The sequence below is a fragment of the Salvelinus alpinus genome, chromosome 30 (genome assembly GCF_045679555.1).
Source record: "Salvelinus alpinus chromosome 30, SLU_Salpinus.1, whole genome shotgun sequence".
In the NCBI taxonomy this organism is placed as follows: domain Eukaryota; kingdom Metazoa; phylum Chordata; class Actinopteri; order Salmoniformes; family Salmonidae; genus Salvelinus; species Salvelinus alpinus.
Window position 1 is genome coordinate 10,342,993 of NC_092115.1, and position 20,142 is coordinate 10,363,134.

Below are 20,142 nucleotides of genomic sequence, written 5' to 3' on the forward strand. Positions count from 1 at the left end.
TGTGGTAGAATAATGTATTTTATTCTCATATACTTTTAAGAAATAATATACAAAGCTATGGTCGCCCCATCCTCACAAAAACCTCTAATCCCCAACTATCGGAAAAGTGAGTTCTCCAGTTCTGAAGACCAAAGTTTTGGCCAGTGCCTTCCCAATTACAGTATGTCACTGATTGATCGGAGAAGTCTGAGGATGAGGAGGGAGTAGCTAAGTCTGTGGATATGAAAGAGTGAGACAGCATTGTTGTGTAAAATAGTTACGTTTAATTACTGACGCCCCCCCAAAAAAGTTTAACTTCAGTAAGACAAATGTAGCAAACGTTAACTACGGACTCCATTTAACTAGTGCTGTACTGGATTAGCTGGTATAGCCAAGAGAAAGGTGAGTCCCATGAACATAAGATCATCTCCACCCTCTCCTTACATCATCTTCACAAGAACGCAATTAATAATGTGCAACAATAATTTAGGTTTACATAACCACGTGAAACTAAATACCACTTTTCACAATCTCGAGAGAAACTGCACATAAGGAATTAATTACTCAAGATGAAGACAAAACAGACAAGCTTACAAAACATAAAAAAATTCAGCAGAAGAGGGGAAAAATGATCAAGTACAGATCAAAGGAGAGATTCTGATGCAGAGGTCACGGACGACGAGAACGTTGCCCTTTATCACATGATCCCATTGGGGGTTGGTGATAGGGACTGGGAGGTGACCTACAGGTTACGCCATGGGACAGTATGTTCTGAGAAGTCTCCTGGCCCAACGTTAGAGGGGTCACAGGTAACTAAGTCTACAGACTATTCCCATCCTGGGGGGCGGGAGCGTGGACCGACAGACAACTCTTGTCAAGCAGCTAAGAATCTTTGTCAGCTCACATTTTTAAAAAGTACTCAGCGAACTGGGACTGCTAAATTCAGGATTCCTCACTGAATAGAAGCAACTGTATGAGTCTGGAAGGAATCAAAGTTGGCTTTTAAGAAGATGCTGTGAATAACCTGTGGGCTGTTCGATATCTTATCTGCAATGTGATGCACCACTTCACGTCTATGCTGAAGAAGTGTTGGCGTTTGAGTCTTCCTGGAATCAGTTGGTGATTCATACATCTCAAGTCAATCGGAGTCCATTCAGTTCACTAGACTTCAGTTAAGCCACAAGTCTGAGGAGAAAAAGATGCATTCCCAACCAAAACTGGCTATCAACCGCAACAAACACAGTCCAACAGTTTCTCAAATCCAAAGGACGCCAGCCGAGTTTATCAGGTAACAAAAAGGTATGACATGTAGGTTTCTCAGAATCCACTGGTTTGGGTGTCCATGAAAAGCTCAACAAGGCTTCTGTATTATTTTAGCCTGCGGTTTCATAGAACAATTTACATCTTGGATGCCTAGACGAAATCTACACTTTTTCGGGGGCTTGGGCAGTGGTACGCTTCATTGCGTGACCCATGACGTCTTCAACAGGCCCAGTCTCTTGTCCGTATCCTCAGACGCCCTCTGGTTCATGACGGTACGGACGTGTTCAGACTGGGGCACATGGGACATAGAGGACCGCGTTGCAGGCTTCGCCCGCAGCCTAAAGCGGTTCACCGTCTTTCGTCTCCCACACAGGTTCTCAGACCATGTAAGAGTTCTGGTTCTTCAGCTTGTCCAGTTCTTTGCTCTGCTGTCTCAGGAACAGTATTCTGGGAGAAAATGAACAGTTTTAAGAAAATAAACCATTTATCGTGAATAAGCATTTCTAATGTGTGTGTTTGTGTCCTGTTCTCACCTCTGTTCCCGCAGCGTGGCCTGGATCTCACACACTCTGACTAAAGAGCGGAGGTTTTTGAGTTCGGTGCAGATCTCAGACATGTAGAGACTGCCCATGTTGTGGGCATCCTCCCGTAACCGTGCTGCCTGGAAGAGAAAGGCAGAACCGGGTGAGGGGTTGCACCAAAATACACATCATGAACCTTTAAGCATTGAGGTCAAATTTCAGAGAAAAACATTTAAAAAAAAAAAAAAAAAAGTTGAAATAAGCCATCTTCTGAAGGAAATACCAATCAGAAATGTATTTTAGTACCGGTTAGTCAGACTACCAAGAAGCCTCCTGCCTAGAGTCCTAGGCCTACCTAATGGTTCCATAAATGTGTACAAAAGTTTAAGTGTGCATGTCTCGTCTGTGTGCCCCGAGGCAGGCAGCTTACTCGCTCTCCCGCTTTCTGACCAGCCAACTGCAGCGTTGTTTGGTAGTTCAGCTCTTTATAGTATTGACTAGAACTAAAATGGTTCATGAAAAAGGATTGGGGTCCCTCATCTGTCCACCAGGTCTCCATTAGCAGCAGCAAACAACAGTATCCAACCAGCACATGGCATCCCAAACCAAACAGTATCCAACCAGCACATGGCATCCCAAACCAAACAGTATCCAACCAGCACATGGCATCCCAAACCAAACAGTATCCAACCAGCACATGGCATCCCAAACCAAACAGTATCCAACCAGCACATGGCATCCCAAACCAAACAGTATCCAACCAGCACATGGCATCCCAAACCAAACAGTATCCAACCAGCACATGGCATCCCAAACAGTATCCAACCAGCACATGGCATCCCAAACCAAACAGTATCCAACCAGCACATGGCATCCCAAACCAAACAGTATCCAACCAGCACATGGCATCCCAAACCAAACAGTATCCAACCAGCACATGGCATCCCAAACCAAAATCCCAAACCAAACAGTATCCAACCACCACATGGCATCCCAAACCAAACAGTATCCAACCACCACATGGCATCCCAAACCAAACAGTATCCAACCACCACATGGCATCCCAAACCAAACAGTATCCAACCACCACATGGCATCCCAAACCAAACAGTATCCAACCACCACATGGCATCCCAAACCAAACAGTATCCAACCACTACATGGCATCCCAAACCAAACAGTATCCAACCACCACATGGCATCCCAAACAATGAGCTTAGCCACGCCCTCTCTTTTATCAACTCCAAACAGGAAATGGCCTGAGTGGCCTTGGAAGTGTTGCTACTGCCATCTAAGGGTACAACATTTGATTGTATGGTAGTGCCAATCTACACTAAATGCAATATAAAACTGCCGTTTCATAATAATATGCACACAACTCAATTAAATGCATATATCCTACTAACATCAAAGCATGACTAGTCCAAGTTGTGATTCAACAGTAGCAGTGTGTGTGTATCACGGTTATATCCACACAGTGTGGTGTTATTTTGATAATGACTGTATTAAATACATTAATTAAATACCCATTAGTCGTATAGTTGACAGACATTCAGACATAAAAACGACTAACTCGACATTCACTCATGACGAGCATCCCATTGTGCACCCAAAATACCTTATTCTACCATCTACTAGAAACTGTTTTGAGTTGAACGCACCAATTCCTTTCTAAACAACTAACTCCACATTGAATGAGCAACCCATTGTCCCCACTTCACAGTGGGAGGTCCTACCTGCTTCTCGATGTGCTCTGCGGGCCAGTTCTGGATGTGCCTGACGAGGTTCTCGTCAAAGTGAGAGGCCAGCGAGGGAGTGAAGGAGCCGGGAGGGCTGGTGAGGCCTGAGGCAGCGTTGGGAGCAGAGTGGCTGCCGTTAGGTCCTGGTGGCGGACTCCCCTGACCGCTGGACGACAGAGACAGCAGAGAAGCATAAGGACCGTGGGAGGGGGGGGGGACAGAAACTACCTCTATTGTAACACCTAGACATTTGTGTTGATTGGATAAGATGCTACTATCATAGGGCTTCTATATACACAACCCTTCCAGACATAGACAAGTACATCTCAACTAGGTCAGGGACACAGAGGTAGGTGACATTAGGAATAAGGACATTTGTCCACACTCATCCAGTGATACTATTCTTCTGACAAGGGTACAAACAGGACTGCTGTACTTCCATTTCATAAGGCTGTGTATATTGTGGAGGCATACAAGTAATGCTCCGTGTCTACTAAGAACCATTCAACAAATTACATTTTATTGGTCACCTACACGTGTTTACCAGATGTTATTGGTCACCTACACGTGTTTACCAGATGTTATTGCAGTGTAGAGAAATGCTCGTGTTTCTAGCTCCGACAGTGCAGTAATATCTAACAATTTCACAACAACACACACAAATCTAAGTAAATGAATGCAATTAAAAAATATATATAAATATATGGATGAGCAATGTCAGAGCAGCATAGACTAAGATACAGTAGAATACAGTATATACATATGAGATGAGTAATGCAGAATACGTAAACATTATTTAAGAGTCAAGTGATTGCAAGTCTATGTATATAGGGCAGCAGCCTCTAATGTGTTATGTACCTCCGCTGTTGGAGAGTTCGGGGGTCCTCTGGACGTTTCTCTGCTGAAGCCTGCTGAGAAACTGGTCCTGGTTTCACTGGGGTAACCTGCAGAGGGACAAAATAAGAAAGAAAATTAAAAGCAAGAAAGAGGGAAGGAGAAAAGAGCAGAGGAGGACAGAGATAAAAGAATGGTGAGGTGGGGGGGAGAAAGACAAACACTGAGATCACAAAACCATACACCTCGATCATAACACAATATCATTGGACAAGTTTAGAGTTTCCGTGGAGGTGCTGACCTTTGGTTGGGAGGCGGCGGGTGGCATGCTGAGCAGGGGTTTCTGGGTAAGGAGGTTGGTCTGGGGAGTGCCATTCCTGGGCGACACGTATGAGCGTGGCGAGGAGGCGTCCGACGTTAGCGATATGGGCGACTGACTTGCCTGCAGGGCCGCTATTGGTTTGTGTCCAGGAGGCGAATAAGACAAAGGTACTATTTGTAATAAGAACAGCCTTAATCTCACATGCACAAAGGGTATAACTACATTATAAATATACCTATAAAGACATGAGTCATTGTAAAGGTTGCTTTTTTTCTTATGCATCCAAAACGTTAATGAAAAGCCGTGGCTATCGTTGCTTAGAGGAATACCCTGGTTAAATACATCAATAGCAAAGTTTGATAGATTATTCAACAACAAAAACTAGCAGACGTTGCCCTGAACTGAACGATGCCCATACATCTTCTTGAAAGACATTGGTCAAATCTTCAGTTCAAGCTTTCAACAATAACAGCTACCCTGAAAATATCCAATAGGAAAATCCTCCCAACAATAACAGCTACCCTGAAAATATCCAATAGGAGAATCCTCCCAATGTATTTCCATCTGAATTGAAATGTAATTCTATATATCCTAGTTCTATACATCAACCAGGAGACACTGGAATGAAAAACCATTCTAACAGACAGACAGACAGAGAAAGAGAGAGAGGCATCAAAAAAGGTGATGACGTGTGACAGCAGCCATACCTTGGTTGGAGTGTTGAGCAGCTTGGGAAAGAAGAGCGGTGATGTTGAAAGCAGATGGTCCAGCAGTGAGGAGTTTATGAAGCATAGACTGCAAGGAAGCTTGGGTAACAGCAGCCGCGAGGACTAGAGAGGAGAAAAACAGGACAATGAGAAACATACACAAACAACCAAAAACACAGATACAGGCACCCATATGCGTGCTATGTATGCAACACACACAGACCAGTCCATACATGAATATCAAGAGAGACGTGTTGTTGAGTGACAATGATTTTCAAAAGGCAGCATTATACAATAAGCAATTGTAGAAAAGAGATGAGCAGACATGATATTGAACTCTTACCCTACTTATTTTCTGTTCTACCTGATAATTAATTGCACACACACACCTGGTGTCCCAGGTCTAAAGCAGTCCCCGATTAGAGGGGAACAATGAGACAAAGCAGTGGAACTGGCTTTGAGGTCCAGAGTTGAGTTTGAGGGTTATAGGCTACACAAAACTGGCATTGAATCAGTAGTTTAATGAGATGATTTTACAGGATCGCCCATTCACAAGAATAGGACCCACCAACCCCTTCCCTCAATTGAGTTACCCCTTTTATCTCGATATGGTGAATTAAGCCTATTCAATATCTGCTCCTGTCTGAGTAAGAGAAACTTTAGAAATCAAACCCAATGGGATATCTCCTGAAATATCAGACTGAGGATCAAAACGATTGTGGCTAGATGGAGAACAGCTAGGGACCAACAGATGCATGTTCGGCTAGATAGTGTACAGCTAGGGACCGACAGATGCATGTTCGGCTAGATAGTGTACAGCTAGGGACCAACAGATGCATGTTCGGCTAGATAGTGTACAGCTAGGGACCAACAGATGCACGTTCGGCTAGATAGTGTACAGCTAGGGACCAACAGATGCATGTTCGGCTAGATAGTGTACAGCTAGGGACCAACAGATGCATGTTCAACTAGATAGTGTACAGCTAGGGACCAACAGATGCATGTTCAACTAGATAGTGTACAGCTAGGGACCGACAGATGCATGTTCGGCTAGATAGTGTACAGCTAGGGACCAACAGATGCATGTTCGGCTAGATAGTGTACAGCTAGGGACCAACAGATGCATGTTCGGCTAGATAGTGTACAGCTAGGGACCAACAGATGCATGTTCGGCTAGATAGTGTACAGCTAGGGACCGACAGATGCATGTTCGGCTAGATAGTGTACAGCTAGGGACCAACGGATGCATGTTCAACTAGATAGTGTACAGCTAGGGACCAACAGATGCATGTTCGGCTAGATAGTGTACAGCTAGGGACCAACAGATGCATGTTCGGCTAGATAGTGTACAGCTAGGGACCAACAGATGCATGTTCAACTAGATAGTGTACAGCTAGGCACCAACAGATGCATGTTCAACTAGATAGTGTAGAGCTAGGGACCGACAGATGCATGTTCAACTAGATAGTGTACAGCTAGGGACCAACAGATGCATGTACGAGTCACGGACAACTGTAGTCTTTTAGTTTCTCCTAACCTGCTATGAAAAGACCCTTCTGAAGCCAAAACCACTGGCTTTGTTGTCATATGTTCACTTCAGACATCAGAGAATCCAAATTTGTGTTTCACATTTCAGCATAGCAAAGGCTTTTTTTCAATACCTATGCTGCATCTAGTTACAATGATTACATCATACTCCAGAGTTGCCCTTTGAACCCCAAGTCATATTTTCAGGCAGAGCTATTTGGACCCAGGTCTGCTAAAGCTCAAGAAGGAGAAATGTGGTGTTGGGCAACTCACCCTCGTTGATCTTGGCCATGTCCATGCTGCCATTGCTCATCTGCAGGGTGGCCTGCAGCGCTGGGAGGAGCTGCCGCAGCAGGGCGGGGTCTTGGAGAAGGCCCGAGGCCTGGGATTGGACAGAGGGGGACACAGAGACCATGGAGGAGGAAGAGGAGGGGGTGGGGTTAGAGCCAGAGGCTTGGTTCAGGCCCGGATTGGTGGAGGAAGATGACTGGGAAGGAGCAGTGTTGGAGGACGACTTGTCCCCTGAAGTACTCTCTGTGGAGGGAAAGGAAGAACAAGACTGAAGAGACTCTGGCTTGAAGGATAGGATGCACCTCTCTGTGGTTCAGACAGACTTGCTGTCCTCGTCTCCATTTTGTTCATTGAAAAGGTGATAGCCATAACGCATACAGTTGTCAAGTCTTTTCAGATCAGTGCAGAGGAAGGAGAGGACGAGGAAATAAGTCACTTCATACCATCGACACGCGGCCAAATTCTAAGACTGTAGATGATTTCACATTTCAAAGGTATAGTCATACTATAACAACAAAGTTTTATTTAAAGAATCAGACATCAAAATTCAGATGTGGTTAGTGGATCTGAATCTTAGACAACAACTCCCATAAACGACCTCCTCTGTAGATTTCATACTTACTTGTGGTGGCTGTGTCTACAGACTCTCGTCTGTAGTCCCGGTCTTTAGGGAACGTGTTGGACTCTCTCTTAGACGGGTCTTTTTGCCTTTGCTCTCTGGACACAACGAAATACAGAAACTGAAGGTCATTGTCAGGGTTATATTTAATTAAACAGTGTTAAACTGCTGGTTGAATACAGTATGGGAGTGTTAATGTCAGAATGTGTACTCTCCCAATCTAAGTTATGGGACCTTTCAGCATGCTATAGTTCAATCGATGAGGTTCAGAAAAATGGAATATTGGGCCCCCGGGCGGCCATATTGGACTGTATTGCGTTTTAAGGGAGAAACGGAAGAGTTGAGGCTAAAGAGAAGAAGAGTATGACATTTATGAGTGAGACATTGTTTTTCCATTGGTCGAGACCTTACCTCTCCAGCCAGTCTTTGGGCTTCTCCCACTGGGAGACCTCAGTCCTGCAGTTGTAGTAGTACTTCTTGCCCGAGGAGCTGATGTGCTCTGACCAGTCATCTGCAGGCTCGTGAGGCTGAGGGAAGAAGGCACAACATAAAGGTCAACTAACTAACACTAGCGTAGGTTTAGCAGAGTGCACAAACATTGGGTTCAAGTAGGACTACATTTGGAAAATCAGGTTAAAAGGCTAGCGGCTCGTAATCAGATTCTAGTGTGAAATCCAGTGTGGGAGATACAGGGGCTTGTAAAGTAAGCATTGTAAAGTAAGCATTTCACTGTACACCTGTTGTATTTGGCACCTGTGTCTAATAAAATTTGATTTGACTTGCTCAATAAAGTATTAGGTCTACAAACGTTGGGCCTCATGCTTATAACCATTTTACAGTTATGGGGTGGCGGGGGGGAAATAACACTTTAACCTTATTTGGAGTTAGATACAAATATTTTGAATAGAATAAAGCAATGTTATAAGACATCAAGTCTCTGTATGGCCATTGTCAGTCCCCAAGCCCTTTCTCACATCCAGATGTATATCTATAGACCTAGCCCTATTAATAAAAGCAAGCTGATCCTGCACACTATTTAGGCTAGTCTGCCTCAATCAAATGTGGTTGTCAGGGTGTATGTCTACATGCTGAAACTCTGCATATCTGTGTTACCCTGCCGATATAGAGGATAGATTTACAGCTGGGGCTATAAGGATGTGCCCAACAGGGCTAGCAGTGATACTTGGCCAGGCTCAGGGCCATTCATCAGGTAATTTCTTCACAAAAGTATATGCTGAGCTAACCCTTCAGTTCCAGGGGCTGATAACTCAATGAGAAAGTAACTCAATGAGAAAGTAACTCTAGTCCATTGTTTCTCTGCAGATGAGGGGTTTGTTTCTGGTTGTGAATGTAAACTTGATAAAATAATTTATATGCTTAAAGATAATGATTCAATAATTCTACCCTGAAACTTAACCATTAGGGATTATAGGTTATGTAGCATGTATAAGGAATAATTAAAGTATTAAACACAAGTCCAACTAGGTTGGACTGGGAAAGTGAGAAATGTGTGTGCCTAAGAAAATAGACCTGGCTAGAACTCTGAGAAACACATGATAGGACAGGGAGTACTTCAAGGTTTCTCTAATCTCGGGGGAATGGAACTGTCGGTTGGGCAGTGATACACAGTGCTGAGAACTCTGGAGAAGGATACAACTCACCTACTGATCGTGTGTACGAATGTGCGTAGGATATCTACTGTTTGTGTGAAAGTATGTGCGGAATTAAGGAGCATGGCATAAAATGGATGTCTTTGTATTCTTGACTTTAGAACGTTCTCTGAATAAACTGTACTAACCCTTTTGCATAAGCTGAGTCTTTGCCTAATTATTATTAAACCCAGGGTCTTACAAACCTCAGGGATTGGTCAAAGCTATTAATTGTTAGTTATTATCATTGGGATTGAAAATTCTCATGACAAGACAAAAAAAGAAAAAAACTCTTGTGAGCTGAAAATAAAAAGTCTCTTAATGGACAGATTATCATGAGGATGGATGGAGACAAACACCAGAGAACGATCACCCTTTGCACAACATCCTGACAGAGCTGATTGACATAATTTGTCACACAAAACTGAACTGTAAACAAGCAGCAGTCGTTGAGCTTGTCCTGTGGCTCAGAGACCCATGATGCTTTAGAACCCCAGCCTGGTGATGCCTACTTTCAGAAATCATTGGTTCAAGTACAAACAAGGTATCTTACTGTGTCTGACGCCTTGCTTTGATTTGAGTGCGAGTTGGAGCTGTGGTTGTGAGAATTCTCTTGCGGAGAGCAGCTGGTCCCTTTAAAAGAAACGATATGATGAGAACATTTACAAAGGAGACCACACTATTAGCAACCATAGACATAACAGGTTAGGCTACCCCCTATCCATTGAACAAAGGATGTTCGCAGTACCATGGAATTTACAGCACCTTTCCATTTCATGAAGTACCAAGGTACAGTATGTCAAAAATGTATACTTTAGTGCGCAAGAGATTCATAGTAATGTAGCTAGCCTAGGTGCACTGCAGTTTCTTCAATCTACAATACTCTCTCATTAGACAAGACAACGTTGAGTTTACTAGTTAAAAAAGCCCCTGTGGAACTTCAGCAACATAACTTCTCATGTTAATCTTGCATTGATGTCTGTGTATAGACTTGAACAACAGTTTTGTGTGGATATCTTCAGTCATGAATTGGGCCTTACAGACTCAACGTCTTGTTGTGTACAAGTAGCTATGCATGTTTTGAGCAGGTGTCATGTATGCGGAAGTAGTCCAAGAGCTTTCAATAGCCCAATTTACAGAGTAAGATTTACTACTGATGTAGGCTATTTCAAGCCTGGTCCCAGATATGATGGTGCTGTATAGCCAACTCCTAGGGTTGTTTGGCATAACAAGGCCCACAGGAATTGGCAAAACAGCATAAACATATCTAGGACCAGGCTAAGATATCTGAACTGGCTAATAAAAAGTAAGCTTCTCTGTGCACACAAGCAAAAACATTTAAGTAATATTACCAAAATACAGAGAAAAGGTTCTTTAGCTAGGTTCTTTCTCTTTGGGCTTACCACCATCTTGGCCTCGGAGTGTGTGAAATGTTTTTGTTTTGCTGTGTCCGTCACTGTGCTTATTGACTGGACTTTCATCAGAGTGTCGGAGCATTTTGTAGGGTGGTGTAGGATCTGACAACCCATCTCGCAATTTATCGTGACGGTGAAGGGTGGTAGATTGACTCTTGGGCTGGGATTTGTGGGTCTGCAATACATATAGGCTTGTGTCAGTCAACATACAACGTTTCCTCTTTATGGATGAACACCTTTCCACCCACTGACATATGATACTGTAGGCCTACTTCCTACTCTTGACATTGATTGTGCTGTACTTTTCATTCCTGCCTAGCTATGTATGCACAACCTTTAGTAACGTTGTTTCTTGCACAGCTAGCAAACTAGCTTCCTTAACCCACTTATTTTTGTCTACATTTGTAAATGTCTTGTACTGCAATTTGAGCCATTTTACGTATTCTAAGTTACTACAATGGTTACCAAATCCACCCTTTGTGCAGTATTCAGACTATCAAGATAGATAGCTAATATTTTAGATGGTTATGCTCCATTTCTATCTAACTGGCTATCAAGGACTGTATTTAAGTTAGCTAGCTATTGCGTAAAGATAAACATAGCTAGCTAACGTTAGTTGGCTAACGACTAGCTGGCTAATGTTACGTCAAGGGAAATACAGTCGGCAGCTAGGTTGTTGGTTATATATTAGTTATTGTTCAACATTATTAACTAACTATTTGTAGCCCAACTTGTGTTCACTGACGTTAACGCTATTTTGCCAAATCCTGAGCCAAGGCTTTTGAGTTGCAAAACTAAAGCCAGCTAAAGGCCTGCCTGCCTTACGAGTTAACGTACGTTAGCTAGCTAACACACTTGCTAATTACGTAGCTAGCTAGCGTGCTATATTCACTTGCTTTACCTGATAGGGTTGTGAATCCCTTCGGTCGTTACACCTGAAATATAAACAAAAGAAAGTTAGCTAGCTATAGGCACACATTTGAAATGTTGATGCTGCAAAAATATGACACTAACTAACTAGTTAGCCACTGTAGCTACTGACGTTAGTTACCTAGCGACAACGTAGTTAGCTAGTTGTACCTAACTAGCTAGATAAATGAAAACCGTAGCTACATAGCTAACATTATTATGTCAAGGGAAGGGTAGAGCTGTCAAAGAGAAGTGACAAAATGTATTGTCGTTTACCCATCGCTGAGTCTCGGTTGTTTCCTTGTATGCATTACCATCAATGCCGTGTTGATGTGTGTGTGCGCGAGGGGGTGAACTATTGACAACAAAATATTATTATCGTCTTCAGTTAATTTATCTTGGTGATGTCTCGGTAATTAGTTAGCCAGCTGGGAAGCCACCAACTAGATTTGCACAGTGGATAGCTATGTTGGCCTTTGGTCCATTATTTGCTCGCCTAAACTGCACAATCTCTTCTGTGCAGTGCCAGTGAAAGGAAACAGGCGTAGCAATGAAATCAGCCCCGCCTCCACATTTAGCTATTTCCGGGATACTCCCTTGTCGAAAAAGGTTCGCAAACCCTTCAGCTAATCAATGATTTGCAATGCAGTCAGACGAATTGCAGTGGTTGAAATAACAACAAAGCCCACCTCTGAGAATACACATGGCCAATAACATTTGATGCTAAAAAAGTATTGATACAAGGGGTAGGTAGGTCTTTGCACTTTCCCTGCCCCAGCCCAGTATGTCTGATAATCTAAAGTTAAACAACTCAAAGGGCACAATGCAACATGACAGAATTATAAACCAACCTCTAGTCTCTACCCTAGTGTTTTTCATTCGTCCATGGGCTGTGCACAGTACAACCCATTATAACTAATCAAAGTATTAAAAGTTAATTGAATTTCATAGCACTAGGCTGAGACAAAAGCCCACATACACTTGCCCTTCGGTACCAGTAAGAACACAGCCCGGATAGCCTTTTTTTGATTGACCCTGTTCTGTATAACCTACTGATCAGGACCGATGCTGTCTTTCTGTATCCTTGTCTGTCTGTATAGGCCTAATGATGAGGTGACATCAGACCATCCCTTTATCTGGCCTTGATTACCAATGCCCAGTCTAGTCCACGCAGGTCTGAAGGAACCAACGGTATACAACTGATTGGTACACTTTTAAGGGGAAGGAAACTGGTGAAAGTCGCATTGGGCTAATACTGTCTGGTTCAGACTGGCTCTCATTGCTTGTACTGTATTTTTGTCTCCTGTTCTGTTTGCATGTGGATGTTCAAATGGACACCCACCTTCTCTCTGGTGAGTGTTACCCTATTTGGACTGTACTGAGCTGGCTGAATTGCATATTGACAGCAACTTTATTGACACTTTTTTTAATCCTATAGCTCTAGAGAATTGAAAAACAAACAAATAAATGAAGAATAATGAAGAATAAATGCAGCACTTTAGACACGAACAGGATGCAAACTTTTTTTTATTTCACCACAGCTAGTCTGATTTATTAAGCACCATTTCTTAGTTTTTCCTATTCTCTTTAAATGAATGAGTCTTTTTTTGGGGGGGGGGGGGGGGCACACAATACAATAGTTATCTTTTAATTGTTAACTTTAAGTCACAAACGGACTAAGTTGCATGTTGGTCAGCTGTTTAGGAATATAGGTCTTCAACCTTTATACTTGCTTTCATGTATTCCACAGATGCTGATTGATCTGTCTCAGTGTACAATCAATCAATGATGCCATATGAAGTACTGAAAAGCTGTGATTCCGTGGTGAGAGAATAGACTTATATAATTGGGTGAGAGTGAACTTACACTTCAATGACATGGCGCCATGTGGACTGTAGAAAGATTGTGGACTATTGAAAGACTTGCGTTCAATGAGGCTATGTTTACACAGACAGCGTAATTATTTCTCTTTTTTTTTTCCACGAATTGGTCTTTTGACCGATCAGATCAGCTCTGAAGAAGATCCGTATGTAAAACAGATCTGATGTGATTGGTCGAAATACCAATTAGTGGGAAAAAAATATCAGAATTGGGCTGCCTGTGTGAACGCAGCCTTAGAGTCACAGAGAGTTCTATCTGAAATCAGTCGGGTACCACACAAAACAAAATAATAGACTTTCAAAACAGGACATGTCCCATAGGGCGGGGCACAATTGGCCCAGCGTCGTCCGGGTTTGGCCGAGGTAGGCCGTCATTGTAAATAATAATTTGTTCCTAACTGACTTGCCTAGTTAAATAAAGGTTAAATAAATAAAAATGTTTTCAAAAAGGACATATCATAGCCTATCTTATCCACTTGGTGGCAGCAATACCATACAAAGAAACACGGCTTCGGACCACAGCTGTTCCCTTTCATTTTTCTACTCCTTTAAGATCTTCATTAAACATCTGAGGCTGAAACTCCACAGAACAGGACAGGTTCACCGTATGCTCCAGTAAATGTCATCTCTGATAATAGGTCAGATCATAATTCTGTAGTCTTTTGTTTAGGAATGACGTGCCAGCCAATGCAACTATCCAAGTTGGTCAACCAGTACATATCTAATACCGATTGATAATGAAAAAAAAAAATACTTGCCTTGATAGAAAATAAAAGGATGAGTGAATACAGCCAAATGTCACTACTGCATGCAGATATCAACATTCTCAGAATGCTATCTTTCCACAGACAAGGTGTATTGCTGAGTCTTTCCACTGGACCAGGAGGTACATTTAGAGGAGTGTGTTTGTGGGATGGAGTGACCTGTGACCTGCACAGCATTAATATTTACCCTGAAAGTCAGACTAGACCAGTGTGTGTGTAACGGATGTGAAATGGCTAGCTAGTTAGCGGGTACGCGCTAGTAGCGTTTCAATCAGTTACGTCACTTGCTCTGAAACCTAGAAGTAGTGTTGCACCTTGCTCTGCAAGGGCCGCGGCTTTTGTGGAGCGATGGGTAACGATGCTTCGTGGGTGTCAGTTGTTGATGTGTGCAGAGGGTCCCTGGTTCGCGCCCGTGTAGGGGCGAGGGGACGGTACTAAAGTTATACTGTTACATGTGTAAAGGAAGACTTTGACTATTTGGGCAAACTGACATGCAGATGTCATAAGATGGTATGTTTGGGAATACCTTACATGGGCTCCCCTAGCTGATGTTTTCACCACACCCTTGGTTTGACCTCTGACACCTTTTGACTCCTCCCTCATGATCCCTGACCTTGTCCTCTGCAATGATGGGTTATTTATGACCCTCCCACTGACCCTCTTGTAAATGGAGGGAGAGGAGTGTGATCTCTGGGATGAAACCTATAATGGACAGAAATGAGGACATTGCGTTTCTAAAAAGGGTGATCATGGAAAGGAGATTCCACCAACTGGTCAAGGTGAAACTGGCTTTATCTACTGTGATGTTAACGGCAATGCTACAGTTATGATATACTAATGATATCTGAGAACGTTTATCACGTACAATTACAATATGTCATAGTGTGTAGCAATGGAAACGCAAGAGGGATCCACTGGGTAGTATTCACTAGGAACCAACTCAGGCTGAAACGAGGAGGGACTGCCTGAACCTTTGCCTCGTCTCTTCGTTTTCCCTTGCAAAACGCTTTTTGCTACGGTGTGCACAGTGTACATCCCTCTTGCATTTCCACAACTACACGCTATGACCTACTACTATAATAATGAATAGGACAGATGTACATCGTCTGTGATGTACTGTAATAGTACCCCCACCGTCACAGTTCTGAATCCGGTTTGGAAGAAGGAATGGATATAGAGACAAAGATTTTGTAGAGGAGTACAAGTGTCCCCATACTGTATATCCATTGACTATGTCACTATTACCTATCTGAGGCAAAGCTTTGTTTTAAAGAGATATTATTTATTCTATACAGTGTGAAATCATGGCGGACCGTTTTCAGCATTAAGATAATTCATTTCACACCAATGGGTAATGTTTCAGTTTGGCTACAATTAATGTCAACTCTAACACTGAACACTGAATATTCCCACTCTCCCATAATCCTCTTTTTTCTTTTAGTTTTGTAGTTTTCTATTCAATGCCAATTCAGTATCCATTGACTTAGGACTCAAATTGCAGCTTCTATGCCTTCCACTAGATGTCAACAGTCTTCAGAAATTGTTTCAGGCTTGTATTCTGAAAAATGAAGAAGTAAGAGCAGTCTGAATGAGTGGACCCTGCGGTGTCACAGAGCTTTTTCCTGCGCTAGACCGAGAGAGGGCGTTTCTTGTTTACCTTTTAAATTGACAACGTTATTGTCCGGTTTAAATATTATAGATTATTTAGGCTAAAAACAACCTGAGGTTTGAATATAAACATCGTTTGACATGTTTCTATGAACTTTACGGATACAATTTGGATTTTTTTGTCTTCCTGTTTTGACTGCGTTTGAGCCTGTGGATTACTGAAGAAAACACGCGAACAAAACTGAGGTTTTGGGGTATAAAGAGACTTTATCGAACAAAAATAACATTTATTGAGTAAATGAATGTCTGCTGAGTGCAACCATATGAAGATCATCAAAGGTAAGGGATTAATTTTATCTCTATTTCTAAATTGTGTAACTGTTCTACCTGGCTGGCTACTGTTTGTAATGATTTGTCTAGTGGGCTATGTTCTCAAATAATCGTAAGGTATGTTTTCACCGTAAAGCATTTTTAAAATCTGACACCGTGGTTGGATTCACAAGCAGTTAATCTTTAAACCTATGTAAAATATGTTTTGTTTTCTGAATTTTTATAATGAGTATTTCTGTATTTGAAATTGGCGCCCAGCAGTTTCACTGGCTGTTGAAGAGGTGGGACGCTACAGTCTCACGTGCCCAAGAGAGGTTAATGTTGCTGTTACTGTTACTTTTGCTGTTAATGTTGCTGTTTGTGTTGCTAATGATGTTGCTGTTAATGGAGGCCTTTTCCATGACTTTCCATGACATGTTCACCTGTGGACAATACACTCCCGGAGCCAAAACAGCTTAGTCTGAAGACTTTAGGATTTTTAATCTGAACCTCCAGGTTTAACCTCTCCGGCACAGGTGTTCTGCTATCAACCCACCTCAACAACATCCGGTGAAATTGCAGAGTTCAAAAGACAAAAATAGTCATAATAAGCATTCACAAAAATACAAGTGTTATACATCGGTTTAAAGACTAACTTCTTGTTAATCCAGCCGCTTTGTCAGATTTCAAAAAGGCTTTACTGCGAAAGCATACCATGCGTTGATCTGAGGACAGCGCCCCGCTTACAAAAGCATACAAACATATTCCAACCAAGTAGAGGAGTCACGAAAGTCAGAAATAGCGATAAAATTAATCACTTTCCTTTGAAGATCTTCATCTGGTTGCAGTCACAAGAGGCCCAGCTAGACAATAAATGTTTATTTTGTTCGATAAAGTCCCTCTTTATTTCCCCAAAACTCAGTTTTGTTGGCACGTTGTGTTCAGTAATACACTGGCTCAAAGGAGGTCAAAACATGCAGACGAATCCATCCTAAAAGTGCCAGTAAAGTTTGTCGAAAAATGTCAAACGATTTTTATAATTAATCCTCACGTTGTCAATTGTCGAAATAATCGATAATATTTCACCCTGACAATAGCTTATTCAATAGAAAGGAAAAACAACGAAGGGCGTGCACTCTGTCACAAGCTCAAACCAGCACTACATGCTTCCTCAGTCCACTGACAGAAAGTTCTCATTCTTCTTCATTTTTCAGAAAACAAGCCTGAAACAAAGTCTAAAGACTGTTGACATCTAGTGGAAGCCATAGGAACTGCAATCTGGGTCCTAACCCATTAGAAACTCAATAGGCATTCAATTGAAAACTACCCACATCAAAAAAATGCCACTTCCTGGATGGATATTCCCCAGTTTTCTTTTCGCCTGCCATATCAGTTCTGTTATACTCGCAGACCTAATTTGAACAGTTTTGGAAACTTAGAGTGTGTTCTATCCAAATCTACCAATTATATGCATATCCTAGCTTCTGGGCCTGAGTAACAGGCAGTTTACTTTGGGCACGCTTCTCATCCAGATGTCAAAATACTGCCCCCAAGCCATAAGAAGGTAAACTCCCTGTTCGAAGACTGATTTAAGTCTGTCAATCACACAGCATCATCTGATTTTGGAATTTGCAGTGTGCCAGGTTTTTGTGAGAGACAATTGTCATCTAAAGCAGCATTGGTTTGTTAGTTTTCGTGCGAGATTAGTACTGTAAAGCCACATTGGTACTTGTGCTGATTCATTGAGTAAAGAAGGCAGAGATTGCACACATAAAAATCCTGACCACGACATGATTTGAACACGCAACCTTCTGATCTGGAGTCAGACGCACTACCTGTTGCGCCACGAAGTCTCGGAAAAATTGAATCTTTGGAGGGGATGCCTAGTTCAGATTTTGTTGACTGTATCATTTGGAATGGAGGCCTGGTTCTCTGGGAAAATGTACCATCTGACAATGCCCCCTCGTCAGCACGTGCCTCTGCCCGGCAAGTTAGGTGTATGAAAATAGGAAATTCCAGAACCCGGATAGCTCAGTTGGTAGAGCATCAGACTTTTAATCTGAGGGTCCAGGGTTCAAGTCCCTGTTCAGGCGTGGTGGTAATGTTCACCTTCCTTCAGCAGGCAGTCTTTCTATACTTTCCTTTTCCATGACATGTTCACATGTGGACAATACACTCCCAGAGCCAAAACATCTTAGTCTGAAGACTTTAGGATTTTAATCTGTACCTCCAAGTTTAACCTCTCTGGCGCAGTTGTTCTGCTAGTGTCACAAGCCGGCTCATAGCCTGTGACAAAAATGAGGGGACACAAACAACAGGTATAGGCCAATTAAAAGTGTTCTTTATTATAAACAAAACTATTAACTTAAACTAAGAAAAAGGAATGAGGTGTGGAAGTATCATAATGTAAGGTGTATGTAAAGTGCATGGATGCGTGAATATGTGTGTGTGAACATGACTGAGTGAAAACTATGCAAAACTACAAAGGAACAAACAAATCATGAGCATACCTGGAGGAGCAGAGAGAGAGAGAGAGAGAGGTGATTAGTCAAACAGTTTATACCCTGAGCCCAGGTGGCTCCAATCACTAACGACCCTCCTCTGCCTGCAGGAGGAACCGCCCCCTGCAAGGCAGAGGAGGAGCCGTGACACTAGCAAGCCACCTCGACAACATCCGGTGAAATTGCAGAGTGCCAAAGTCAAAAGACAGAAATAGTCATAATAAATGTGTTAGTGTGATGTGTTATACATCGGTTTAAAGACTAACTTCTTGTTAATCCAGCCGCTTTGTCAGATTTCAAAAAGGCTTTACTGCGAAAGCATACCATGCGATTATCTGAGGACAGCGCCCCGCTTACAAAAGCATACAAACATATTCCAACCAAGTAGAGGAGTCACGAAAGTCAGAAATAGCGATAAAATTAATCACTTTCCTTTGAAGATCTTCATCTGGTTGCAGTCACAAGAGTCCCAGCTACACAATAAATGTTTCTTTTGTTCGATAAAGTCCCTCTTTATTTCCCCAAAACTCAGTTTTGTTGGCGCGTTGTGTTCAGTAATACACTGGCTCAAAGGAGGTCAAAACATGCAGACGAATCCATCCTTAAAGTACCAGTAAAGTTTGTCGAATCATGTCAAACGATTTTTATAATTAATCCTCATGTTGTCAATTGTCGAAATAATCGATAATATTTCAACCTGACAATAGCTTATTCAATAGAAAGGAAAAAGAACCAAGGGCGCACACTCTGTCACGCGATCAAACCAGCACTGCATGCTTCAAAAGGACTCTGTGAAGATTAGGAGTCTGGTCAAAAGGACTCTGTGAAGATTAGAAGTCTGGTCAAAAGGACTCTGTGAAGATTAGAAGTCTGGTCAAAAGGATTCTGTGAGGATTAGAAGACTAATCAAAAGGACTCTGTGAGGATTAGAAGTCTGGTCAACAGGACTCTGTGAAGATTAGAAGTCTGGTCAAAAGGACTCTGTGAAGATTAGAAGTCTGGTCAAAAGGACTCTGTGAAGATTAGAAGTCTGGTCAAAAGGACTCTGTGGAGATTAGAAGTCTGGTCAAAAGGACTCTGTGAGGATTAGAAGACTAGTCAAAAGGACTCTGTGAAGATTAAGAAGTCTGGTCAAAAGGACTCTGTGAGGATTAGAAGACTAGTCAAAAGGACTCTGTGAAGATTAAGAAGACTAATCAAAAGGATTATGTGAGGATTATAAAACTGGTCCATCATGGGCATATCGCTAAATACTAGATTGACATTTCAAGTTCGGATTGTGCTCATGCTGTATTTGGCATTGTC

General features: G+C 42.3%; 1 protein-coding gene across 2 annotated transcripts; it reads right to left on the reverse strand.

Moving 5' to 3' along the window:
• Positions 1–12,377, reverse strand: LOC139559678 (WW domain-containing adapter protein with coiled-coil-like). 2 transcript variants are annotated; one of them, XM_071375883.1, is made up of 13 exons: positions 12,052–12,377; positions 11,768–11,801; positions 10,855–11,041; positions 10,005–10,084; positions 8,214–8,329; positions 7,806–7,900; positions 7,166–7,426; positions 5,366–5,488; positions 4,638–4,786; positions 4,361–4,446; positions 3,500–3,668; positions 1,776–1,903; positions 1–1,689 (listed from the first exon to the last, which is right to left on the reverse strand). In XM_071375883.1, exons 1-13 carry the CDS (start codon positions 12,090–12,092, stop codon positions 1,620–1,622), a joined length of 1,539 nt encoding a protein of 512 aa, XP_071231984.1. In that variant the 5' UTR covers positions 12,093–12,377; the 3' UTR covers positions 1–1,619. The 2 variants fall into 2 exon arrangements, with proteins under 2 accessions (XP_071231984.1, XP_071231983.1); XM_071375882.1 differs by having other exon boundaries at positions 4,638–4,789.
• Positions 12,378–20,142: the final 7,765 nt, after the last annotated feature.

What these genes read in the sequence shown, in the direction of transcription:
- LOC139559678 (XM_071375882.1), bottom strand. Translation starts at nt 12,092, where the DNA reads ATGGTAATGCATACAAGGAAACAACCGAGACTCAGCGATGG. An exon ending in GGGATTCACAACCCTATCAG is followed by an intron (nt 11,042 to 11,767) that starts GTAAAGCAAGTG and finishes TATGTATTGCAG; the next exon opens with ACCCACAAATCCCAGCCCAA. An exon ending in AAAGCAAGGCGTCAGACACA is followed by an intron (nt 8,330 to 10,004) that starts GTAAGATACCTT and finishes TTCTTCCCTCAG; the next exon opens with CCTCACGAGCCTGCAGATGA.